Below are 27,921 nucleotides of genomic sequence, written 5' to 3'. Positions count from 1 at the left end.
ACATTTGGTTGACACATTTGCAGATGACTTTATAATTTTATATACATATGTACATCTGTCAATTTCTACAGGTATTACAAATATACTAAAGTTTATTTCAAATAAAAATATCGGAATTAAGAGAAATATGTACCGGCTCTGGCAACAACAACTTGGTTCTTGTTCTGTTCGAACTCCTGCAATTTTTCAATAGAAATATTCCTCACAATTTAACAAAAAAAATATTTTAATTGCTTAAAAATCTACAGCATTTCAAATATTTAAAATTTCAAAAAAGATCTATTATACTTAATTCAGATAACAATCTAATGTTTGGCAGAGTTCTGGATAAACTATTATAAATTATGTTTTTTCCGATATGAGTTGTTCTGTTTTAAACTGAATCGCCGGGTTGGAATCGACACATAACTATCGGTTAATAAGTGTATAGGCGGCGTAACTCAAAAGCTAATATATTCAGCCAAAAACAAATGTATATCAATATGTAAATTATACTAGATAAATGTGAAAACATTAAGTGTGAAAAAATGTAGCTAGTTGCATTTGCATATTTTCCATTTGTTGTTGCGAGGAATCATAAACAATGTATATGTTAAAGTAACTTAATATAAGATCGATTTTGAGTTATGACACTTCAAAATAAATGATGTATTTACCAAAAAACTAAACGAGCTTAAAAACCGTTTATGTGTTTATTATAAATATTTAAAGTAACGTAAAAACCATAAAGAATATGATATTACTTACTATTACTGCGACTGAACTCAATGAATTATCTTTTTTAAAAACAAACTATTTTGTTTATTCCATTCCTTAAAAAGTTTAACTCAAGTAAATTTTCAATAAAAACAATGATTACAATAGTAAAAAAAATTATGAGAAGTCCTTCTAAACGCTCAATTAAATACGGGTCACTTCCACTTTTGTTTTGGCAATGTGTTTCCATAACGACGATAGTGTGACAAACTCAATAGTGTTCAATTATTTACTTAAATATTTTAGTTTTTATTATAAATTTTTACATTTGTGGCACTTTCATATCTGAATTAGTAGCAGTGCACATATTGCAAGCTTAAATTCCCACATATATTTCATTATTAACAATAGTTTAATATTATGTTGACTAACGGTTTACATTCCTTTTCAATATACATTTATATAAACTAAATTGAACTAAGTAAAGGGAACTGAACATAAATTGTACGCCTATTTTCACCAATACAACAATAACCACTATCTTTGTTGGTTGTTGCCCCTAATGTATATATGTATGCAGCTTATGTCCTCTGGTACCAGTAACAATATAATTGATAGCGATGGTGTTGACAGAAGAGTTGGCTCCCTCATTTTGTTTGAAATATTTGTGTATTTACATGTCTTAATAATATGCAATAATAAAAAAGCGGTTCATGATGACGTGGGCGGATTTGCTAAAAAGCGCAAAACCACATGCCAGTAGGCAACAACGAGCGATGCGGCGACAAATTAGGCAATGCACGAAAGTTTGACTATATGTATGTTTTTCTTATTCGTTACAATCGTTCTTTTATATTAAGAGCTAACTATTTTCAATTACTTGCATATATTCGTTTCTGTTGCAATTGAGTTATATCTATTTATATATGTATTTAATAATTAGATTTCATAATATTAGCCTTAATCGCTGTTGTTCTCACTTTTTTCTTTTTTTATACTAAATCTATTAACTATTTGTTGTATACGCGCACAAATAAATTCCAACTGCTAAGCCGGCAAAACTTCAATGTCGACTCATTCTGGTCTCGTTCAGTTTACTTGTTGGTATTGGTTTTCATTGTTTTACTCGTTTTTAAGTGTTTAGGTTTCTGGGTATCATCATTTTGATTCCAAAAGATCTTCTTTACATCTCGTTATTATACATTGTTCCTCTTAAGTTTCATCAACGTTTGAAGTTGTATTTGTATAAATAATCTTAAGCAACATATTTCTACATATTTTCTAAAAAAAATGTTTGCTGCTGTTTGTTTGTTTGCAGTTTCATAATCAGTTTCTATTTTCTCTGCTTATAGTGATTCATTTAATTCTTCTTCGCACTACTACCACCATCATTAATATTCCTCGGCCGCGTGTTTATATTTGCTCTTGCATTGGCTGTAGCCAATGTGGGTTTGCCGTTGCTGTCCGCCTTTAACTACACAATAGGGACACCCTGTACATCCATCATTTCGTCCTGTGGCGATGGGCGTGGCGGAAAAGCTTGTAAATGTGGTGGCGTGGCTCGTGGATAAATGCCACGTTGTGGCGGAAATTGCATGCGGTATGATCCTTCATGATGCTGTCTTGGTGTACGTCTTGGTGATCTTGCTGGCATGCGATTGACGCGGTGCATGTCCTCTAAAATTGAAGGTGCTACGTATGTGAAACCCTTGAAAAGAAAATAATGAAAATAATAATTAATATAGAGAGGAAGAACATTATATATGTGAATGTATATATATACAGTTGCGGCCAAAATCTGTATATTTATGTGATCAAACTATTTTATTACATTTTTTTTTAGATTCACTTTAAAATCCGTTAGTGTCAGAAGTCGACATGAAAACATGCATTTTCGGTCAGCCAAAATCTTAGTAGTATGTAAGAGAAGTGTTTGAAAAATTAAAATTATCTGAAAATCTTTGTGAAAATTTGTAAATAACGGTGAGATTCAAATGAAATTTTTGTTTTTAATATTAAAATTTTACTGTTCTTTATTTAGCAAAATCGAAAAATAAATATTGTACGCTCGAAAAGATCGCCCTGATAAATAAAAAAGTTATAGCTCACCCACAATGGTAAATATTGCTAACAGGTACTAACTCAATAATAAACAAGTAAGGAAGGGCTAAGTTCGGAACCGAACATGCACAGATGTTAAATATCTCTATAGACCTGTACCAGATGAAATAAATAAATAAATAAATAAATTTTATACTTTCGCAGAGTCAAATGGTATACTCGTTTGAGATTTCTTTGTGGATTGACTGATATTTTCGGTAGAAGGTCAACTATAGGCACTGGGGTCCACATATTTAGTACTTAGGGGTTTGAACAGTTTTGGTTTAGACAATTTTTGGCCGCAAGGTTGCATACTTTAATTGCATTATTCACGCAAAGTTTTACCCCGATATAATCATTGTTACCTGATTTGCATAGTGGAAAGTGAAAGAATCAAGTGGTATTTAAAATGGAGTCATATGGAAAATAGGCGTGGTTGTAATCCGATTTCGCCCATTTTCGCACTATTACATAGAAACATGAAATGAACCATACGCACCGAATTTGGTTGAAGATTTGGTTAAGCAGATCTCAAGGGTTTTCACCTAAAAGTGGGCTATGCCACGCCCACTGTCTAATTTTGAACGCGGTTCCTATAAAGTCATCTTATACCATCTCAGAGATAAAATTTAATGTCTCTGGCGTGTTTAGTGCTTGATTTATCGCGCTTTTAGTAGTTTTTAACAGTACCGTTATATGGGGAGTGGGCGGAGTTGTCACCCGATTTCAACTATTTTCGCACCGTCAATAGAAGTGCTAAAAACATTTGCTTCTAGTGAAATTTGTTATTATAGCATTAGCGGTTTAGGAGATATGCACATTAAACCTATTAGAGGCGGGACCACGCCCACTTTAAAAAAAAAAGTTCTAACTGCAGATGCCCCTCCCTAATATGATCCTATGTACCAAATAACAGTCTTGTATCTTATTGCGGAGCTTAGTTATGGCAAGTTATTTGTTTTTGATTAATGGCGTTTTGTGGGCGTGGCAGTGGTCCGATTACGCCCATCTGCAATACCAACCGTCTCACGGTACCAAGAAACATGTCTACCAAGTTTCATAAAGATATCTCAATTTTTAATCAAGTTAGAGCTTGCACGGACGGACGGACGGACGGACGGACGGACAGACAGTCACCCGGATTTCAACTCGTCTCTTCATCCTGATCATTTATATATATATAACCCTATATCTAACTCGATTAGTTTTAGGTGATACAAACAACCGTTAGGTGAACAAAACTATTATACTCTGTAGCAACAGGTTGCGAGAGTATAAAAACATGGTAGGAAGCCGGCAATTTCGGAAAGAAAAGTCAATTCCCTTGTTAGCAGTTTCCATTCGCGGTTCTTACAGAAATAAAAGACGCCTTTAATGTAACTAAAAGTACGCCGACGTTTGCGCGATCACGACATGAGTGTCCGAAAGACAAGAAAAGTTGCGTTATTGCCTAAAAGGCATGTTGGAAAAATACTTCGATTCGCCAAAGAACATTTAAATTGGTATTCGACCAAATAGCGCAGCATTTTATGGTTGGACGAATCAAAAATTGCTATATATGGCGGAAAGGGTTCGCGTCAATATGTAAGAACACATACCGAATACCGGCCGAAACACACCACGGTACAACGGTAAAACATGGAGGTATAAGTATCATGGTTTGGCGTGCTTTTCTTGACAAGGTATGGGAGCCATTAATTGGATCAAGGAAAACATGATTATTTGGACGTTCCAGCAAGAGAATGATCTCAAGTAATATTGCTAAAAGGTGGTTTGAAGAAAGGAATGTCCACGTAATGAAATGGTCGCCACAGTTCCCTAACACCAACCCCATCGAAAATTTCAGGTCTAAAGTCAAGGAGTCTCTAGCCCGATGTAAACCTGGGAAGAATGAATGGGAGTCTATTTCCACCGAAGGATATCAAAAATTTGTTGACGCCAGCAAAATAAAAAATAAAGATCACGCAACTAAATATAAAACTGTATTTATAAAAATGTATTATCCAATTTCAAAACAAAAATAAAAAAACGATTTTACCAATTTTTTTTCGAAATTTAATTTTTAATTTGTTACACTACTAAGTTTTTGACCGCTGAAATTTCTCGTAAATTTTTAAATATTGGGTTGAATTTTTAAGTTTGCTGGCGTAGTCCAAATGTAAAACACATTTTGTTATTTGATAATTGGCAATTCAGCTGTCAATCAGTAAAAAAAAAGTTTTTTGATCGGTTGCGTAGTTTTCGTTTGGCGTTCGTTGAAAAATGGAAGATCAAAAGGAACCTTTTCGTCATACAATATTTTGCTTTTTTTTATTTTCACAAAGGGAAAAACGCATCGCAAGCTTACAAAAAGTTATGTGCTGTTTATGGCGACGAAGCCATAAAAGAGCGGCAGTGTCAAAATTGGTTTGCCAAAATTCGGTCTGGTGATTTTTCACTCAAAGATGAAAAACGCTCTGGTCGTCCAGTTGAAGTTGATGACGACCTAATCAAAGCAATAATCGATTCGGATCGTCACAGTACAACTCGTGAGATTGTTGAGAAGCTTCATGTATCACATACATGCATTGAAAATCACTTAAAACAACTTGGCTGGGTTCAAAAACTCGATACATGGGTTTCTCACGAACTGAAAGAAACGCATTTAACGCAACACATTAACAGATGTGATTTGCTAAAGAGACGTAATGAAAATTATCCATTTTTAAAACGAATGATAACTGGCGATGAAAAATGGGTTGTTTACAACAATATCGAGCGGAAAAGTTCGTGGAGCAGGCCAGGTGAACCAGCTCAAACAACATCAAAAGCTGGTATTCATCAAAAGAAGGTTTTATCAGTTTGGTGAGATTATAAAGGAATTGTCTACTTTGAACTCTTACCACCCAACCGAACGATCAATTCTGTTGTCTACATTGAACAACTAACGAAATTAAACAATGCAGTTGAAGAAAAGCGACCCGAATTGATAAATCGAAAAGTGTTGTATTCCATCATGACAATGCAAGGCCACAGACCAGATTCTTTGGTCACTCGGCAAAAATTATTGGAGCTTGGTTGGGATGTTTTGACACATCCACCATATAGTCCTGACCTTGCACCATCGGATTACTTTTTGTTTCGATCTTTACAAAACTCCTTGAATGGTAAAAATTTCAATAATGATGATGATGTAAAATCGTACCTGATTCAGATTTTGCTAATAAAAACCAGAAGTTTTATGAACGTGGGATTATGATGCTGCCTGAAAGATGGCAAAAGGTCATTGATCAAAATGGGCAATACATTACAGAATAAAGTTATTTAGTTTCATGAAAAAATTGTCTTTGATTTTTAAAAAAATCCGCAATTACTTAGTTTGCAACATAATATTTATAATTCATTGAAATGAGTTAAACAATGAGTATTTTTTTGTGATTTGTTTTAAATACTGAGAGAGCTTTTATGGCATACAAATTTTATAGTGGATATTTTGATTTCGATAAATTCGAGGCTAATGTTTCATATACATACTATGTAGTATGTAGTAGATTTTCAAATTAATCTAAAACAACAAAAAAACGTTACGTTCGGCTGCACCGAAGCTATATACCCTTCACATGTGCACCTTATTAGCAGAAAAGGGTCACCTATATGCTATAGTGGTCCGATCTGAGCGATATGTTTAGAGAATGTAGCCTATACTAAAATTCTTGAAGATATCTTGTCAATTCTAGTCTTCCATAAAGAACTTGATTTTGATTCGAACAGTTTGTATGACAGTTTAGGGAGAAAAAGACGTGTGTAAAATTTCAAACCGATATCTCAAAAACTGAGAGACCGTGACCAGCGGATCAAGCAATATAATAACAAATTAGTAATTTAGGTTTAAATATCTGTGCTCACACAAATACATATACATACATATATATAGAATATATTATTCCACATTCTGTTTTGCTATAAAGCTTCCAATAGTTTCCATGCTAATTTTATGAATTTAGTTCAGTGATCCAATTGTTAGTTGGATAATTTTATGTGTAGTTCAATGTCATGCATGCTTTTTAGCGCTAACATACCACAATACTAACAGTGATATCACAAGAGTACATATGTTATATAAAAATAAAAATATAGTACGTAGCATTCGTCATCGATGTCAGTTGCTCAACTGCAATAAAATAGTAGTATTTGTGGTAGCGTGACGAGTGTTAGGAGCATGGATGCAGAAGCAGATAATAAATTGTATGGCCTATTTATGTATGTATGTAAATCTGTATGTGTGTATCTATTGCTAATTTCATATATACGAACATGCGTTTTCTTAGGTATTGCAGAGCTTCAAGCCTATTTATAGTAAAATTATTACTAACTTAAAGAGTACAAATTGTTTACGCATAACCACTGGTCATAAAAACATACCCGTTGTTTGCCTGCGTCGGCCTTTTCCAACAAACAAACCAGTCAATTAACAAAACCGCTGGCATATAATGTATAGTGAACACAAGTATTTCATGAGGTACGCATGTATGTGTATATACTCGTGGTATACTTAGGCGCTTACATTTATGAAATTGGAACTTCAATTGTTGTTAATTAGTTGTGGTACGAGTATGTTTCATAAAACTAAATCAAATTAGCAGCGTTGCACGAAATCAAGATTGTTTAATTTATGAACTTTTAGTGAAATACCTCGTTTATAGTGCAAGCGTAAATATCTTTCGTGTTTTTAGTGGCTAAATATGGAAGTTCATTACCCTCTAAAATGGATATACTAATATAATAGTAGCACCTTAGCATAACCGTCAAAACAATGAAGACTTGACGCCGAACTTGAATTATATTATTTTTCGGTGTAGAAAATATTTAGTAATATTACTGTAATTAGCGTTCAGAATAGCTTTGTGTTATGAAATATAATTTTAATAACAAATACTTAATATTCATCATTATTGAAATTATGAATTATTATATATATAATATGTAAAATTAATTGATTGATTTACCAAAACTTAAGGTCAAACGTTAAACGTACTCATATAGGTATTATGAGATTACCATTAAAATACTTTCTTTCCACTCCCGGGAATTAGCAGTTTTATAATTTTTATTTCGCCAAACGGTTAAAAAATTGTTCATCTATTTCAGGGTTGCGAATGAAAAAAAAGTCCGGGTGTAACCGAACATTTCATACTCTTGCAACTTGCCAGGTTCAAGGCTAGGGAAATAACCGCATAATTTTTAGGAAAGCTTGCTCACTTTATTTCACATTTTAAGCGGTTTAAAGACAGGTGGGAAGTCGAAAACCTGTACAATAAGGATTTAGGGGTAGAACAGTTGCGGGCTGATTGCACAAAATTTAGACTTTACTCAAGCGTACTAGAAAAAATATTTTCAAGCAATTTTATGAATATGTATATAACTCATACATTGACCTGCATATTCGGCAAAAGGTTTGTTAGAATAACAAAAATCATTATATGTGGTATATGGGAGTTTGGGCAATTCCTGGACCAATTTCACATATTTTCGGCTCTAAACTATAGTATATTCAATATTATACGCTCAGTTGATTTTGGTATGATAGCTTACATATTGACCAATATATAAAAAATCGTATATTAGGTATAAGGGAGATAGGGGTAATATTGACCCGATTTTATCTATTTTTGCATTACTAAATATTATTAAGAGAAAAAGATACTTTCTGAGTTTCATTAAGGTATCCGATTCAACCCATTTTTGACATACAGACATACTATTATCAGAAATGGATTCTCTCAGAATTTCCACAATATATCTGAAAGATTGACATGTAAATTTTGATAAAAAGTTTGCCAATGGCACGGGGGGCCCAGATATTTGGTATCTGGGGACTTGAACAGTTTTGGTCCGATTTAGAAAATTTTGGGTCATAAGGTGGGAGTGGGTGGGGTTATAATTCGGATTCACCCATTTTTACACTGTGAGAAGATTTGCACTGAGCGAATTTGGTTTTATAGCTTAAATAGCTTTGAAGATATGTATTATTTATTGAACTTATTAGAGGACGGACCCGCCCACTTTTTCAAATATTTTAAACCATAGATGCCGCTTCCTAATGTAATTCGTTGTATGAAATAACAGCCTTATATCTCATTTTGGGTGTTATAGTACTTCATAGGTTTTCGATTAATGGCTTGGTGTGGGCGTGGCAGTTGGCCGATTCTGCCCATCTGCAATACCAACTCCCTTTTGGGTGCCAAGGAACACGTGTACCTAGTTCCATCAAGATATCTCAATTATTACTCAAGTTATCGCTTGCAGTCAACCGGATTTCAACTTGTCTCGTCATCCTGTACATAACTTCATATATATCTCGATTAGATTTAGGTGATACAAACAGCCATTAGGTGAACAAAACTATTATACTCTGTAGCAGCATGTTGCAAGAGTATAAAATTAAATGAAGTTAAGCGATATGTTGAGCAGCCTCCATATGCCCAATATGTTATAATGACGGACTTTAATCTAAATATTAATATAACTTTTTATCAATATTTCGCTTAATATATACATATATTTTAGGCTTGTCAGTTAAAACAGATGCAATCTGTTCATATATTCCCCCAGTCCCATAAAACTACTTTTACATTACTTATGGTTTCATTTTCTTTTGGTTTCATAAACTTATGAAACAACAAAAACAAAATTATACAAAGAAAGCCAATTGCATTGAATTAGCCAAGGAGTGTTAAAACCGGGTTCGAGTAACTTGCCAGGATTACATAATTATTATGTTTTATTTTTCTAGTATGCATTGTGGTCATATTCACGCTGCGTTGTGCTCTAACTAAACAAACGTCGCAAAAATATGTTGAGTTTGTTGGCACATGTAATTAGATTGCACTTGCGAATTTAGTTCATGTATGTATGTATATGTGTATGTTCAAATTTATAAGTGTATGTATGTAAATTTACATGATATCACTCACTCACAGTTAAGTAGTAACACAGGTAAGCCAAGACTAAAAATGCCATAGAGTACAGCAATATAATGAATTGCCCCACAAACATTTCGTTAATGCAAAAACGCATGCGCACGCACTAATACGTCCGTTTTTTCTGCTGTTTACTATTCGATATGGTGCGCGTGATATTAGATACATACAATACACGTACTTTTATATATGAGATTGTATGATATAATTACTCGCAAATGCTATCTTTAAATAAACTTTGTTTTAAACTCACACTTGCTCCCACACATATTTATGTGTGTGTATGAGTTATTGACAAGCATACATATTTAAAGAAATATGGATACCTAATTGGCTTGTCGAAAAGTTCAGAGCTCCAAAATATGAACGAGGTCAGGGTCTTACCTTACACAGTTTTTGCATTAAGCAAAAGCTTGTAAAAACAATCTGATGCCTTCTCACGTTTGCTAATCCAAACCAGTATATTAACCTCCATCCCGTTATGGAGGATCTGCCCGATACCCTGAGACTTGAAATTGTAAATTTATATTATCGATTTGTTGTTGCAGTAAGCACGTTTGTATACAGAACATAACATATGTATTGATTAAGGCATTGACATATTTTGATATACTTTTGCTCTTATCTTTACAATTATAAATATAGGTATTCAAATTCAAGCAAAAATAAGTAAGGAAGGGCTAAGTTCGGATGTAACCGAACATTTTTTACTCTCGCAAAGTCAAATAGTATACTCGTTTGAGATTTCTTTGTGGATTGACTGATATTTTCGGTAGAAGGCCAACTATAGGCACTGGGGTCCACATATTTAGTACTTAGGGGCTTGAACAGTTTTGGTTCGATTTAGACAATTTTTGGTCACAAGGTGGCATACTTTAAACGCATTATTCACGCAAAGTTTTACCCCGATACCATTATTGTTGCTTGATTTGCATACTGGAAAGTGAAAGAATCAAATAGAATTTAAAATGGTGTTATATGGGAAATAGGCGTGGTTGTAATCCGATTTCGCCCATTTTTGCACTATAACATAGAGATATGAGAATAATGTTATGTAATTTGGTTAAAATCGGTTAAGCAGATCTCAAGATATGGGTTTTCACCTAAAAGTGGGCGGTGCCACGCCCACTGACTAATTTGAACGCGGTTCCTATAAAGTAATCTCATACCATCCCAGAGATAAAATTGAATGTCTCTGGCGTGTTTAGTGCTTGATTTATAGCGCTTTTAGTAGTTTTTAACAGTACCGTTATATGGTTATCCAATTTTTACTCAAGTTAGAGCTTGCACGGACGGACGGCCGGACGGATTTCAACTCTACTCTTCATCCTGATCATTTAGATATATATAACCCTATATCTAACTCGATTAGTTTTAGGTGATACAAACAACCGTTAGGTGCACAAAACTAGTATACTCTATAGCAACAGGTTGCGAGAGTATAAAAAACAAATTTAAAACATTTTTATCCGAGATAGAAAGTTAACGAACAACGATTTAAGCTCCGATTTAAGTGGACACCTTTCACTGCAAAGGGGTTGGATCATAAATATTAAATAAATATGACATTTGGTACATATTATATTTAAACATCAAATTGAGTTCAATTAACACTGAAATCTAAAAAATAAGTCATCCGTGATAATCAGTGGTTTATTTGTAGTGGCATTTATGTTTAGTACACACTTTGACATGTTCAAATCAGCGTTAGCATGAAATGCACAACTCCAATAGGAAGATCTCGATTAAATTACCACATCGTCAGGCAGACTATGCAACAATCAAATTCATGAAGCATGAGAACGTCGCAACGTTCTTTTAACTCTCTCCTCTGATTCATGACTTTGTTATCAAACAAAACTAAAAGCAAAACAAGAAAATACGCGCAAATACCTGTTGTGTTGTTATGCCTTTTTACTCACGTTAACAACACAGCGAACCATCTCGCCACTAGCATGTCAGTTAGAGCAATAACCAACTGCCGTTTTGAACGAAAAAACAGTCAGCGAACGCTACTCAACGCTAGCGGTTTGGTACGAAAACAACCGGAGAAACGATTCAACACAAGTGTTTCCGCCACGAGCTAAACGGTTCGATTGAAAATAGGTGTTTAGTTTAAGGCGAATAGTTATCCAAATTTGTGGTGTGTTATTGTGGATATTTTGTTGATTTTGTTTTATTATTTCGCGATTTGAAAAAAGAAAGTCACGCAGAGTGTGTGTATGTGTGGGTGCGCATGAGTATAGCGTGATTGAAAAAGTAAACAAAAATTCATTGACCTATTCATACTTCGAACTCGTATATATTAAATCATCACACCCTTGTGTACACTAAAAACGAAATGAAATAAATTAATATACAATTAAACACACATTTAATAATTATAACACGCATGCGCATATACATAGCGCTGCAAAATGACGTTAACGGTGTTCGTCAGCGATATCGACATGTGCACTGAGCGTTTATGGCCTAAAAATGGAATCCAGTAAAGCCATTTACCTAATGCAGTCAACTAAAGCGACGACAGCGCACCACAGCCAGTAAAGTAAATAAAAGGGGAAAGTCAGAGAAAGAGGCTTGCCAAAAGCAAGACAAAATATAAATTAATGTGATTACGAATTTCCGGCTTTTAATACAAAACGCCCAAACAGAACTGGAACACAATTATAAACTAAATTTGTTCAATAAGAGCGCAACCCAACTTAACAAAAACGAAAAGACGCGTATACATTGCACATTGCAACAGTTTACTTGTACATGCATTCACTCATACTCCATGTGTGTATGTGAATATACTCGTATTGTGCTAAAAGCTAAAGAATGGACTGAAACGTCGACAAAATTGAACACTTTCACGCTAAAATGCCCAAACTAGGACGACGTCTTGTACCTTTTTGCACAAGCGCACGCTTTAGTGAAAGAGCTGGAAATCAATTTCCGAATAAAAAATCTCGTTTTATGAAGCTGCAGCTCGTGAAATCCAAAGTGTGACAGCCGCACATATTACCACAGTTTCATTGTTTTCAATATACATATATTGTGAATATACACAATCCACAAAATAACAGGAGTCTCTATAAGAAAAATATATTTGGGTATATAACGTTTCTGGATACACAAACGGGATATTCACATTAAAACATCAAACAAATTTTTAATGTGATGATTGTTATTCTCGTTCAGTTTTACTAATTGCTTTCCACAAAAAATAGGAGTATTAGACATTTCCTTACTAAATAAATCTTAAAACTAATTAATATTTGCAAAATTAGAAAAGTAAGTAGAGTTCCATAATCTAGCAGCAATTTTAATTAATTATGGTAAATTTACCCATTAAATTTTTCTTCAGTGGGTAAAAAAACTTCTACATAAGTAAAGTGGGAAATGATAATAAAAAAAAAAATCGAAAACTAGGAAAAATATGTAAAGAGATCCAAGAAATGAAAAGATATTTTGCCCAAATGGTAGCAAAAGCCTTTAATTATAGGAATACAAATGAAACAGATGGACGAAAGCGCCAAACATCCATTGTTGAAGATCCCAATATATGACACTACTGCAAAATTAATGATATTGAGTTAGTCAAAAGCATCAATGATGAACTAAATTTATCAGTTAATACTGAAACTCTTTGTAGGTGTTGTCACAGAACTAAAAGTCCCGCTACTAAAAAAGAAACACGTAGACGCCCGTGTACAATTTGTAAAAAAACATGTCTACTGGCCCGTGTTTAAATGGCGAAATATATTGTAGTCAGATGAATCTAAAATTTAATTATTTGTTAGTAAAAGTTCTATAAACTCTGTCCGGCGTTCCACTAACATGGAAAATAATCCCTGATTTACAACCAAAACCGTCAGACACGGCGATACTAAAATCATGTTAAACAGATCAACAAGTGTGTAAAGAAATGATGTAGAGGCAACGGAGATGAAGTTACATATGTCTCAGTTTGTTTAGTTCCCTAACCGTAACCACATAAAACCCTTTAGAACTGATATGAAAAAAAGTGTTATTGAACGAAAACTAACAAATTCGAGCAATTTCTGGCAATTAGTAAAAAAGATTTGAGAAAGATTACCATTTCAACATTGTCAGGAACTCATAGGCTCTAGTTCCAGAAAGTGTTATGTGCTATTAAAAAAAAAACCAAAGCTATTCAAAGGAATATGAATTATTTTTACATTCAGTAAAGATTTGAAATTATTTTAATTTAAAACTTTTAGAATTTTTCGTACTACATAGAATACTCCTATTTTTATGTGGAACTAATTTTTAGTTTATTTAACATAAACTGTGATATCAAATTTTCTTTACGTTCAATTAAAACATATGGACTATGGAAATATTAATATATTGTATATTCAGTGAATGTCTTGTTCTAAATTTTTGAGAGTTAAAACATGTTTTTTATTAAAAATTGAAAGATTCGTTTTGTTAATGATGTCACTCCTGTTTTTTTGTACCGCTACAGTTGTTTAGAAACGAAATAACTCATATTTTTTTTAATAAAGAAATTCGATCCAATAATATGCCCAAAAAGGTTACATACTTTTATTAATATTTTTTATTATTTAAGGATAAGGAACTAAACAAGCAAAGTCAAATAGGCTTGCATATTGTTATACAGGGTCTATAAAGTTTGCTACTAAGTTTGTTTTAATTTTTGTAAACCCAGAAGGAAACGTCGGAGAACATAATCAGCATGACGAGCTGAGTTAATTTAACCATATCCGACATCTACCCGAACTTGTCTCTCAGTTTTTGAGATATCGATCTGAAATTTTGCACACGTCCTTTCCTCCCCACGAAGCTCAAAACCGCCGATATTTGACCACTATAGCATATAGCTATCATACAAACTGAACTATCAAAATCTAGTCCTTGTATAGAAAACTTTTGTATTTGAAAAGATATCTCAACGAAATTTGGCACGGATGATTATCTAAAGCAACGATACAAGCTCCGAAGAAATAGTTTAGGTCGGACCAATATAACATATAGCGACCATACTCAAGACCGATCAATATCAAGTTCTTGTATGGAATTTTCTGTATTTGTGAAGGGTATTCTAGCTTCGGTGCAATTTCCAAGGCTCAAAGGCGGGAAAATAGGTATTGGCTAAACTTTATTTTTTTAAATGTTGCGAAAGAATTCAAAATTACTTGTTCGACGAAATCGTGAATGGCTTTCAATCAAATTTGATATATTATTAATTTATATTATAGGTGATATTCCCGCACCCCGATTTCATCCATTTTATGCACAAAGATTCACTGTTATTAAAAGAAACACGATCTCTTATTCTTATTAAGATAACCCACATATTGGCCGATATATGCGACATAAAGAAATTCAAAAATATTTATATTAAGTATATGGCGGCTACGGAAAGTATTTATCCGCAACCCATTTTTGACATACAAACAAAGAAAATCCGGAAAGGATTCTCTCCGAATTTCAATAATATATCTCACAGTTTGACAAATATTTTTGACAAAAGTTCGTAATTCAAACTGGACCACAAATTCGGCATATGGTAGCTCAAACAGTTGTAGCCCGATTTCGACAATTTTTGGTGGTACACCTTAAAGGCACTATTCGTGCAAAGTTTTATCTTTAATTATTTTTTATCCGATCTGTCAGGATAATAATACCTACCGAATTTGGTTGAAATCGGTGAAGTAAGTTCCGAGATATGGCGTTTCACCAAGGTGGGCGGTGCCACGGCCATCATGCAAATTGAACTCTTACTTATTACAGGGCGGGACCAAACATTTTAAAAATTATTGTTCAACCATAGATGCCGCTCCCTACCCTATCTTTCCTTGGGAGTCAAGGAACATGTGTACCAAATTTCACCTAGATATCTCACTTTTTATTCAAAATATCGCTTACGGACGGACTGTCAGACAGACAGTCACTCGGAATTCAACGTCTCGTCATCCTGATCATTTATATATACATACATAACCCTATATCTAACTCGATTAGTTTTAGGTGATACAAACAACAGTTAGGTGAACAAAACTTGTATACTCTGTACATAGCACATGTAAGACATGCAAGAGCATAAAAAGTATAACTAATCTATCCATAAAGGTCTATATATATTTTTCATATTATTTTAGCGATTCAAATCATTTATCTGACCAAAATCCGCACCAACGCAGCATTTTCCAAAAATAGTTGATGACTTTGCACCCAAGATCAACTACTAAAGCATCAATTGATAATTCTATCCCCATAATTATTATAAAAAAGTATTACATACATACATACACATACTGTATACAAAATATAAGAGTTCAAAAATCTAGTGAAATAATTATCGCCAAATACATATGTATACATATTTACCTGTATCGATATTTTCAGCGCATTAAAAAACAAAAGATAAAACGTGACTTCAAAGAAGAAGAAACACTTTAACGATTTCCTTTCCAATAAGCAACAAAGAAACACTCATAACGTAATAGCCGCATTACATAACTTAAGAAACAGCCTTGAAACTGAAGTCTATAATAATCTAATTGGCCCACATAAATCAACACCAACAAAGTGCGCTTCAGTGCCTAGACTTTGGAGTCTGTAAGTAAAGATGCTGCTTCATTAACGAAATCAAGAAGCAAGCCAGCAACACCATCATCCAGTCAACTATGGTCATGGTAGACGAATTTTATTGAAAGCCGTTAGACAAATAAAAAAACAAAACAACATTCCACACTGTGTATGTGTGTGTTAATAGATACAAAATCAAACAAAAAAAGATCAATAAAATACTAAACATACTTTTGTACAAAACGACTTACATTCATGTGCATACAAATTGATAAAAGGAAATAAACAATTAAATAGGCAGCTCCACCCCGCAAAATGCCGAACAGTCGACAGTACATACAGCCAAAACAAAAGTGTCATCGAAATTGCCAGCAATCTCAACAGAAGCAACCACAACAAGTACACGCTCAACAACCCTCAGTTTCGGCAAAATATGTCAAACGTTATGAATGTCGTCAAAATCATCCTGTTGCTTTAATTGCAATTCTTTTAATAGGATTTATAAAAACTACAACCGCATTAGCTGATGAGCCTGTAGAATCCTTCATTAGCGGTGCGATCAGTGATATTCGAGGAGATAATGCCGAAACTACCAGCAACCAAAATAGTAATATAATCGGAGAAATTGTAGACGAAATAGATTTTGATACTGGTCCCACTAGCGACGGAAACTCCGATACACAATATCCAAATGGATTTCATACAAAATTCTCTTCAGTAGATAAAGAAGTAGGTATGGTTTTGTATCAAAGTATTGAATTGAGCTGAACTGAAATCTCTCTTTTACTATTTAAATGATAGTACAAAGACTATATATTTCTTGCTTTAACACATTAAAAGTTGTTAAACGAAAACAAAATATTTCTTTACCCAGCAGACACATAATACGTGGCCATGGTTATTTTACTCCACAGAAAACACCCCTTCTACTAGTTTAAAGAGAAGCAAATCGTAAAAACTTGTGTTGACATTGTTTCTGTCCGATTGAATGTTCATTTGGTTCTAGTTAATTGTTAATTGTAACCTGTGGTTTCTTCTTTTCGATTATAGATGAAAAGTTTGTCAAAAATACTTAATCTTTCTATTTTCGTTATTAGTATTTTTTGGTTGGGGAGCGGTATGAAATTCTACATTATAAATTATTTTGAGCCTGAAGACTCTAGCAAATTAAAATAAATTGAAATTCTAGAAAAAGTTCCCTCTGATAACAAAAGTTCCTCGATTAAAAATTAAAAGCATTGCGATTGCCGATTTGTTTTTGTCGTGTTTTATATTATTTGGGACCCTGATGTTTAATTTTGGTTTACTTATTTTTTAACTGTATAAAGATAAATTGAGTGAAATTTTAATTGTAAATAACAATATATGTAGGCCTACACTTTTACTAGAACGGGTTATTTATGATATACACCGCAGTTTACACACCGATTTGCGGTTAAGTGGATCACCATGAAACGATCGTTCGATCGTCTTGTCGTATGCCTGAGCGAGCAACTGTTTGTTTTCTTGGCCAATCACACTTTAAATACAGAAATAAGCACTCACATGTCCCGCAGTCAGACAAGAAATAAAACATATATGTATAGGTATTACTTTTACACGTGTAAATTATAAGAGCAAAATGGAAAGTGAAAATTTTTAACACTTTTCGTACAAGTCGATTTTTAGCAAATCCAATGATCAAATTTGATACAATTTTTAAACAAGAAGATTTGTATAAAAAATTTCTAGGTCTGAGATTATAATAGTTATGTATATCTTCATACGTATCAAAATATTTTGGAGATTTAAACAACAAAAAACATTTAATGTTATGCCACTAATAAATAATGTTATATTCACAGTTGATCGTCTAATTAGACAATGGGCACCGATTGTATGGTTGGCACCGGAGGAAAAATTTATGCCACTCGGTGTAGATGAATTTCTAAATAATGTACATCCCAGGGATAAAGGCAAAACATTTATACCACGCATGCCAATTGGCGATGATTCGAAAAAAGCATATTTGGTGACCAACGAAGAGATAGGTAAGTAAAGCAAAAAATCGTAAAAAAACGAACGAATGTACGATACAACGAAAATACTGAATATCATATAAACACGGTTTGTTGCTTAAGTCTATTGTTTTTAACGATTTTCTTTCATTTTGCTATAACTATATAACTTTAACTAGTTATAGTTATTCTTAGTACAATTTGTTATATGTTTCAATTTCTTTTAAGTAGTAATTTCGGACTGTTAAAAAATTAAAACGAATAAGGCAGAAAATTTATATTGGTATCTTTGTTGAGATATATGAATTTGTAGGATCTAAAAGAAATTTACCATCAAAAGATATTCAAACTAAAACGAAATTTCAACCAATCGTAACCTTTGCAGACGAACTTTTAGAAAATGACAAGTCTTTTATCTACGGTCGTAATCCAAACGAATCACCAGTGCCAATTTACGCAGTGGTTACGCTTTGTAATGAACCTATGCGGAAAACTGTCACAAAGCTAACGCCAGCAACTCCCACAACAGCACCACACACATCACAATTTAATGGTTTGCAACAAAAGTTGCTAGTTTCCGCAACTCAAACATTCCTGCCCAGCTCAACGTCTACGTTGGCATCCACAATCACAATAAGCAGCACACGTGGACCTTACATTCCCGTCTCAATCGATCCATATGAAGCGCGCAATGTCACGATACGCCGTTCATCACGACTGTACCCTGTATTCAAACGTGTGCGACGCAATAGTTTACGTCTGGTCGAAAACGAATATAATTTACCATTATCGCCGCCAATCGTGCTCAATTTACCGCCTAAAGGTTTAGTGGTAGAGCCTTATAACGATCTTGTCTTGGGTGAGAGCCGTCCAGTTGCTGTAGAGCAGTCAACTGGCGCAGCTGACGTGACTACTACCGATTCTCCAATACAAGCAGACAATAGCGGACAAGTTAACAATTTCATTGCCAATTTGGTGGACAATGTTAAATTCAGTATGCCTATCGATGAGATGTTGGAGGACAATACCGTAGATATAGGCAGCAGTTATGATCATCTTCTGACAAATAATGATGGTGAAAGGCGAAAGCTGCGTAAAAAGATGCCCAGCTTTCATGTGACATACTGGATGTTTTATCCATATAGTCAAGTAAGACCTAAAATGTTATAGAAGCAAATGCTTTTTTTATGAGATATTTCCTCAGGGCAAAACAATGTGTACACTTAGCCTAGGGCCGCTGGGCAGCATTCCATTTCCGGCTGTATATGGATTCTGTTTAGGACGTCGCAAAGATATTGGCAGTCACATTGGTGACTGGGAACATATGAGCTTATTTTTCACTGGCGATGCTGAACCAGAAGCAATGTATGTTTCAGCTCATGATGCAGGCGCGTATTACTCATACAATCGTCTGACCGGATCATTTGAGTTTAAGAAACAGGAAACTCGTAAAGGCATATTACAGAGGCCAAATTTTCCGAAAACCGTGACAACATTTAATAATCACCCAGTACTTTTTGCGGCAAAAGTAAAAATTTTGTTTAAAAATTTCACAATAATTCTAGCGTACTATACATTTCTGCATTTAGGGTTCTCACGGTCTGTGGACGGCACCAGGAAAACATCGTTTTGTGAAAGTAGCGCGACTTTATGACATAAATGGATTTGGAACACCATGGAACACATGGAAATCGGTGGATATTTCATATGAAAACTTAAAATCTTACGGTAAGTTATTAAATTCTATAAAGATATATAAACAAAATTTTAAAATTATTATATAATAATATTTTCAAGGACGTGCACTGGTGCCATCATGGTTATCATTTAAAGGTAAATGGGGTAATCCCAAAAGTAAATGCCATCCATTTCGACGAATCGGTTTGAATTTTTGCGAATACACCGATGGTCCCACTGGCATACCATTAAAAGAACCGCATTTTCAATGTGGTGCAGCTTAACAATATGGACTTGTTTTATATCTTCTTAAGTATAGACTAGTTAATTTTAATATTTATTACAAGAATGTATTATATTTACAGACACTGTGCACTGAATCAATAATTGTGTTAATATAATTTTTTTATGATAAATTCGAAAAAAATAATTCATTATAGTCTTATTTATTGTATATATGCAATGTCTGCAAATTAAGTTAAATGTTGTTTTAAAACAGTTTACTGATATCTGACGGTAAATAATCTCTTCAAAAATAATTTGCTATAGAAGAGTTATGTATGTAAAAATCAGAAAGCTACCTTAAACCGGTTCTACTACAATCGGATCTGTTTAACAGAAAGCAACTAGGATTTTTCCGGCCCACAACAGCCGGTTCTACGTTACCGGAATTGATCCGGATTTTGTCGGGGCAAGGGCTGTTATTTCGGTGATCTAGCCCTGTTTGGATCGGTAAGTTTTAGTCTGAGTTTTTTTTAAGGATTTTTCCGGCCAAGAACCTCAATACCATAACCTATAAAACTCATTGAAAATGCGAGAACAATATTGCTCCATTCCACTAAAATCTAAAGAGTTGACATTAGCGGATATTAAAATGTTTTTCCTCAGATTTGTTAATTGTTGGGGTTATGAAGCTCTTGTAGCAAAATTCATATGTATAAACGTAAATTAATAAAAATCATAATATCACATTATAATCACAGTACAAATATGCACTTACTTGAAATATTAAGTTGGCACTCTCGCTAAGCGTTGTATCATCTGGAGAGTCAACTGGTATTTGTCTTGTAAATCTTGTATCAAATTGAGACACATCATCCTCACTTCGCTATAAAAGAAAAAGAAAACGAAGTTACTAAATGAAATGAATTTTATAAAATATTAGTTGTAAACTAGCCAATTAAATATCAAGGTTCAAAAATGGAAATGAAATTTATGCATTTGCATTGATATTAAACCGCAACTTGATTGTATTTTTAATATGGGACTCTTGCCAGCCTTCAAAATTTTATCTGTATCTCGCGTTGTATAAGTCCGATCGGATTCCGCTTGATGGCGTTAGAAAGATGACATTTCATACTAAAAAAGCTTTTCGGGCAGTTTTATGATTGGTTGATTCAGTTTTGTTTGAACGCGCGTCAAAGATGGACACTTGGACAAAGAGAAAATACGCTATATTTACAATTTTTCTTCGATAAGGGCGAAAACGCAAGCCAAGCGGCTGAAATGTGAATAGCATTTATGGTCCTGATACTGTAACCACACTGCGTGCCACACGAGTTAACGCAAAAAAAAAACCTCATGGATCGAATTTCCATACCGCGAATCATTGCTGAATCGCAACAAAATCGACCCATTTCTGAAGCGGTTGGTGACTGGCGATGAAAAGTGGATTACTTACGACAACTTCACTGCAGGAAATTATCTACTATGAGCTGCTCCCATACGACAATACTCTTAACTCAGAAATGTACTGTCAACAATTGGCAAGTCCAAAGGAAGCAATCACCCAGAAGCGGCCAGCTTTGGCCAATAGGAGAGGAATTGTGTTCCATTAGGACAACGCCAAGCCACACACATCGATAGTGACTCGCCAGAAGCTCCGGGAACTTGGTTGGGAGGTACTTATGCATCCACCTTATAGTCCGGACCTGGCAGCAAGTGATTACCATCTGTTCCTGTTAATGGCGAACAATTTTGCTGGTAAGAATTCGCTTCAAGAGTGGCTTGTGAAAATCGACTGTCTCAATTTTTTGCCAATAGGAAAGAACGCTTCTATGAGAGAGGCATAATGAAATTACCCTTAAAATGGCAACAAGTTATCGAACAAAACGGCGCATATTTGACCTGAATCGGATCATTCTAATTATGGTAATTAAAGCATTTAATTTCATGCAAAAATAATGGATTTCATTTTACTACACCAGTATATAAATCTATTAGTATATATTTACCAAAATAGGTTTGATTGGTGGCTCCAGTCGCCGGGCCAATACATCATCCCAATTAACATGTTTAAAGAATGGATGTGACTGTACGGCGGCCGCATCTTCTGGACCACTTCCCAGTCTTTGTGGCACTTGGCGTTTCATCAAACGACGCACTAAATCTCTAGCTTCGGGCGTGAGGTAGGCAGGTAGAACTAGTTTAGCTTTTAAAATCGTTTCGATAGTTTTCTTTCTGTTTTCAGCAGTAAATGGTGGCTAAAATGTATAAAGCGAAAATATAATACTAATTTATTTTCCAGTTAGCAACTTGTAAAAAAAAAACTTACCATGCCTGTTAACATATCAAACATTAATGCACCCAATGACCACCAATCAACTGCTTTTCCGTGGCCATTGCGAGTAAGGATTTCAGGTGCCCTTTATATAAAATAAAATTAATTTTATCACTATTGAGTGGGAGGAAACAAAAAGACTTAAAAGCATTGATTTCACTTACATATACTCTATTGTGCCACAAAACGTGTGCGTAACGATACCTTCTTGGATGTGCTCTTTACACAACCCGAAATCAGTTAATTTTACATGTCCTTGTGCGTCCAAAAGGATATTTTCTGGCTTCAAATCGCGATAAATAATGCCCAATTTGTGTAAATGTCCCAAAGCTAGTATAATTTCACTTAGATAAAAGCTATGAATAGAAGGAAGGAAATAATATTTAGATAGTTATGCATATAGGTATGTATGTACGCATTTACCATGTTGTATCCTCCAAAAATATGCCCTCACGCTCTAAATGCATAAATAATTCACCGCCACTTAAATACTCCAAAATTAAATATAATTTTCCATCAGTTTGGAACGCATATACAAGCTCAACGATGAATGGGTGCTGTAATAGAAAAGGCCAAATGCATAAATAAATTGTAAAATTATTTTCGTTTATAAAGCATGCAAAAAATACCTTTACAGCCTCTAATATATTTCTTTCAGCTCTAGTATGTGCTGTATCTTTTTGATTTGTGACTATTGAGGCTTTTTTAAGGACTTTCATGGCGAAGTATTTGTTGGCGTCTCTTCCCGCAGTTTTACGCACCTAAAATAAATATATTGTGTAAGTAAAAAGATCTTAGAAGAAATATGAATTGAACTAACCTGAAAAACTTTGCCGTAACCACCTTTACCTAGTACCTTCTTTAGCTCAAAATCTTTGGGACCTAGCTTTATTTTACCGGGATTTACAGTTTCCTCTGACAACTGTATAGTTTCCTGTCCTTCAACTCTAAAAATTGTAAAAATATACATACATTTTATTAATAATTTTTATTGCGTCTGATAAAAAGTATAATAAATTAAGACCATACTAAGGATAAACCCTCCCATTCATATTATTTCCTTCATGTTTCTGTATGGCGTCAAACACTTGTGCAGCTGTTGTTTAACTGCGAAGGTTTTTATCGTTATGTTGTTGATATGATATGACAGATAAGTGATGTTTTAACAATATCATTAGCAAAATTATTATCGGTAAAAACAGAAATTACAAATGTATTTGCATGTACTTGAGCTTTTCATTTTCTACTATATGTTTACATTATTAGCAAAAACAGAGGTTTCGGTAAAAACAGAGTAATATAGCTCAAACTGTTTATATTCACACGAAGATTACCGTTTAATACACACACTGTCACATTTGATTTAATTATGAATATTTTTAATTTAATATTTGACTTTTTGTGTTAATATATAATAAAACACTTACATTCGCGAAAAGTATAATGTACTTGTCTTCGTTTATATAAAAAACTACGTGACTACCAGTCAGTGTGTGTTATAAATTAAAACGCAGATATTTTCGAAATCAAAGGCTATAGAAAATTGTATTAAAAAGCTCTTGTTCTTCGGTTGGCAATTTCAAAATTCAGACATTAAAAATATCATATCTAGTGAACAAAATGCATCAACACAATCGCCACAAATAGAAGAGAAAATCATATTAAACATTTAAAAATATAAATATAAATGCTTTAAATACCCTTTAGGCAGTACAATTATATTTGAATATACATTACAATTAACGAAATAACTGAGCTTATACCGAGAACCTACATATATACACCCAACAACAGAACGTAAAAGTTTTACTAACGTATTATATTACTTTTGATACTTACTCTTCTTGAATATTGTTTATACTTAATTCGGGTTCTAAATCGACCTGAAATGAAAAAGATATATGTCGATTATTAGTGGTATGACACAAGAAAACGCATTCCGCACGAACTCTTATTCTAAAATTTCTAAATGATATATTTACACTTCAAATACACATATAATAAATATTAATAATAATAAAATATTAATTAAATATTAAGTTCATGAAATTGAAAATAAACATTTTCATTTTTAAGAAGTGAGAACAAAATAAAATGACTTAGATGTAATGTAAAGAATAAAAATCTGAAAGAAAATTTATCTCACATGTATTTATGTATAAGTGTGAACATTTATTAAAAAACAAAAAAATTGTAATATTTTAATTCGATAGTAGAATGTTAATACATTTATTATTTTAGATTTTTAGATTTTAAACTAATTTTTTGGGTAAGTGGAATTCACATAAGCATACATACAGTAAGTATTATGACATAGGAATGCGGAAGCAGAAATATGTCTATAACATGATATTTTATTTTATATATACAACTGAAGTCATAATTTTATTAGTAATAAGAATTCAAATTATTAGACTTTCTGCATCGGTGAAAATAGGCAGATTAAAAATAAAAAACACTTAATAAAGCATTTGTTTTCTGAATAGTTTTGTTTTTCGCTTTGTTATCTTATAAAGAACTTGATAAGAAATAGTTTAACTATGTTAGTTATACCCTTTTGTTTTGACTATAAGTTTTTACTCTTATCAAACTTTTAATAAATTGTATAATAACTACTTTATATATAAATACAAAAACATAGCTCGAATTACTTTTTATTTATTAAACTTGTAATTTTTATCATTCCAGATATATGTATCTATATTAGGAGGTCATTTCTTAATAGCATTAAAAAAATATAATTTTTTTTAAAGAAGTTCCTTGGTACGATTACGATTTCTTTGGCGCCGCGATCTTATGGTATAAACAGATAGAGGTCCTCAGGATTAAAAAATGTACACACATATACCCACCTCATACTTTTTGTTTTTTGAGATATTTGTATTTAAAGTTTAAAAATTGTAAAAATAATGCACGATATTTCACTATGTTTAACGCACTTTGCACACCTTTTTCAATTAGGATATTTGCAATTACACTGTGTTCGTTGAAATATATCCCATTTAATTATTTATTCTACGTTTTTAAAGAATAAATGTACTTTAAAAATTACTTGGCACAATCACAAATTCAAAAAAATAAATATTGTTGTTGTTGTTGTAGCGGCGGAAAACATTCCTGAAGTAATTTCGAGGAATGGTGCCGAGTTGACAGTCCTTGGCCAGATATAAATCCGGGTCCGTTCCGATTACTTAGACCCGACTGTCGTAGAAACGATCATTTAAAAAAAATAATAACGCGGGTCGGTCCAACCCATTACTTTAACAATTTTTAAACATTATATTCAAATATCCAAAACTAAAGTCTGAGGGGGATATATGCTTTTTTTAATCCTGGGAACCTCCTCTATCCGTCCATACCATCAGATCGCATCGCCAAGAAGACCGTAAATTTACCGCTTTCCTCATAGCACTGTCTCGGTGTTATATAGGTTAAAATGAAATTGGCCACAAAGGGTCAGAATGCTAAATGCAAAGTTATATACATACATATGTATTTATATTGAATATGAAAATGTACGCTTTTTATATATGAAATATTTTTTCAACGTAATACTTAAATGAAATGTCTTATTAAAGTTGGATAAATTAACAAATAAAGTACTTACATCATCCAACTCGATCCTATCATCGTCCGAATCTCGAGGGTTTTCCTCCTCATGCAGCTCTAGGTCGAAAACACCACTGGCGTCAGTAACGTCTGCCATGGTACACAATCTTGCAAAATATAGTTACTCCAGCTATAATGCTGCTAAAAATTTGGACGATGAATTCGAGAAGTACACAAAGACAAATCCAACTATATTTCGCTAATATGTTGTGAACCACTATATGTGAAATTATTATTCTTCGTTAGCACTGACAGTCCTATCGCAAGGCAACGTAAAAAGAAATTTACAATTATTTCACAAAACAGATATCACAAAGTGCTATGCCTGTAATAATTTCTTCGTCCTCTTGATAATAGTTTTTAAAACTTTCAGCCTCCTGCGTTCCTGTCTGCAATCTACCAATTTTTAATGTATACGTTCTAAATACAAAATTTCCACAATTATAGTACTTAGTAATATAAATTACATTCACTTTATTCAGATGTTTGCAATTTGTTTTCAATTGTGATTCTTTTTCTGATATAAAATATCAAAAATGTTACTCCGATGACGAACACGAGGCGTTCAAATGGAGCTGCAAATGAAAAACAGGGTTGCACTTGTATATATTAAAATTGCCAAAATAAAACACCAGATCAGATATTACTTCGTATAAAATGTGCGCTCAAGTCAGAGAAAATCCATTAACTTAATAAACCAAGCATGAATAAACTTTACTTAAATTGTTTGAATCTATTGAACTATGTATATTAATAATTTTTTACCTGTTTCTCACAACTCATACTATGCGGATTCCCCGACTACCTGTGCAAAGGCAACTCTAAAACCGTAACTCACCATTCATTCGTAAAAGCGTTCCACACTCGTATAATGTAATGGTAAGTTTGCACAGTCGCAAAAGCCAACAAAAACAAAGGAAATCCCAGAAACAACAAGATATCTCGAAATAAGCATGAATGGTATGTCCATATTTCTACGAAAGCTTTAATATACATACACATTGATGTGCAATGTTTAAGTATTTGAATAAAATTTTTCACCTTGAAAGTATGTTTGGAATGTTTCCTTATTTTACTGTTGCTCATAGAAGGCTCTAAATCACTAGTTTTTGTTATTAAAACCATCAAATCTATATATGTATGTACATACATTATTTTCATAATGATTACCTATTACCATACATTTTATTCTTGTCTGTTAATTGGTTTAGTACATTTCCATAGCTCTTCGTTATCATTGAATTACAGAAGAAGGGTTTTATCAGTGAGGTATGTTAGTTCCTGTTACACACACTTCGTCCCTGGTATATGCATGTATTGCTTTTAAGAAGTATTTTTATCAAGAATGTATTCTATCATTCTTGATTTTTATTATATTATTGGTAATTGTTGGTTCTGTCTTTATATTATTTATGTTAAAATTTTCTTTCATCGTTCGTGTCCGTCGTGACACTTTTGTATTTGCTTATCTTTATATTTCTGAGAAATGTCGAGAAAGCAATTTACCTACTTTTTGTTGCTTTATTTCACGTTCTATTTCAATAACTATCTCTTTAACACACTACTATAATAAATTATACAATTTTCCTTAATGTTGATTGACTATTTTATTTTTATTTTTAGCGCACACACAGGGATATTATTGAAATTTGTTTTTGAACTAAGTATGTATGAAGTCTATGTTGTTGTTTTTGTTAGCATAATACCTACATGCAACCTAGAGTTGCCAGCTCTTTCAATTATTTATTTAATATAATTG

The 27,921-nt window shown here is 33.2% G+C and overlaps 2 protein-coding genes across 6 annotated transcripts; one reads left to right on the top strand and one right to left on the bottom strand.

Annotated features, from left to right (window-relative positions):
- Positions 1–976: 976 nt before the first annotated feature.
- On the bottom strand, positions 977–27,825 carry S6k (Ribosomal protein S6 kinase). Of its 3 annotated transcripts, XM_036372294.2 has the most exons (12): positions 26,928–27,135; positions 26,488–26,737; positions 26,161–26,419; positions 24,393–24,436; positions 23,374–23,500; positions 23,183–23,314; positions 22,977–23,110; positions 22,718–22,909; positions 22,548–22,638; positions 22,228–22,476; positions 20,994–21,101; positions 977–2,404 (listed from the first exon to the last, which is right to left on the bottom strand). In XM_036372294.2, exons 3-12 carry the CDS (start codon positions 26,257–26,259, stop codon positions 2,171–2,173), a joined length of 1,410 nt encoding a protein of 469 aa, XP_036228187.1. In that variant the 5' UTR covers positions 26,260–26,419; positions 26,488–26,737; positions 26,928–27,135; the 3' UTR covers positions 977–2,170. The 3 variants fall into 3 exon arrangements, with proteins under 3 accessions (XP_036228187.1, XP_069967832.1, XP_069967833.1); XM_070111731.1 differs by lacking the exon at positions 26,928–27,135 and adding an exon at positions 27,673–27,825 and having other exon boundaries at positions 26,161–26,737; XM_070111732.1 differs by lacking the exon at positions 26,928–27,135 and adding an exon at positions 27,669–27,819 and having other exon boundaries at positions 26,161–26,737.
- Positions 11,752–20,470, top strand: LOC106618481 (uncharacterized). 3 transcript variants are annotated; one of them, XM_014236256.3, is made up of 7 exons: positions 11,752–11,845; positions 16,137–17,052; positions 18,164–18,349; positions 18,702–19,465; positions 19,521–19,844; positions 19,906–20,044; positions 20,114–20,470. In XM_014236256.3, the coding sequence occupies exons 2-7, from the start codon at positions 16,635–16,637 to the stop codon at positions 20,275–20,277; spliced, it is 1,995 nt and encodes a 664-aa protein (XP_014091731.1). In that variant the 5' UTR covers positions 11,752–11,845; positions 16,137–16,634; the 3' UTR covers positions 20,278–20,470. The 3 variants fall into 3 exon arrangements, with proteins under 3 accessions (XP_014091731.1, XP_036228137.1, XP_014091730.1); XM_036372244.2 differs by having other exon boundaries at positions 11,753–11,898; XM_014236255.3 differs by having other exon boundaries at positions 11,762–12,303.
- Positions 27,826–27,921: the final 96 nt, after the last annotated feature.

The sequence above is a fragment of the Bactrocera oleae genome, chromosome 6 (genome assembly GCF_042242935.1).
Source record: "Bactrocera oleae isolate idBacOlea1 chromosome 6, idBacOlea1, whole genome shotgun sequence".
In the NCBI taxonomy this organism is placed as follows: Eukaryota; Metazoa; Arthropoda; class Insecta; order Diptera; family Tephritidae; genus Bactrocera; species Bactrocera oleae.
This window is presented reverse-complemented; position numbering and strand designations above follow the sequence as displayed.

Coding starts and splice junctions, on each gene's coding strand:
- LOC106618481 (XM_014236256.3), top strand. CDS start 16,635: ATGCCGAACAGTCGACAGTACATACAGCCAAAACAAAAGTGTCATCGA. Junction 19,466..19,520: donor TGTTTTATCCATATAGTCAA/GTAAGACCTAAA, acceptor ATATTTCCTCAG/GGCAAAACAATGTGTACACT. Junction 20,045..20,113: donor TGAAAACTTAAAATCTTACG/GTAAGTTATTAA, acceptor AATATTTTCAAG/GACGTGCACTGGTGCCATCA.
- S6k (XM_070111731.1), bottom strand. CDS start 26,259: ATGGCAGACGTTACTGACGCCAGTGGTGTTTTCGACCTAGAGCTGCAT. Junction 23,315..23,373: donor GTTACGGCAAAGTTTTTCAG/GTTAGTTCAATT, acceptor TATTTATTTTAG/GTGCGTAAAACTGCGGGAAG. Junction 21,102..22,227: donor CACCAATCAAACCTATTTTG/GTAAATATATAC, acceptor TTTCTTTTATAG/CGAAGTGAGGATGATGTGTC.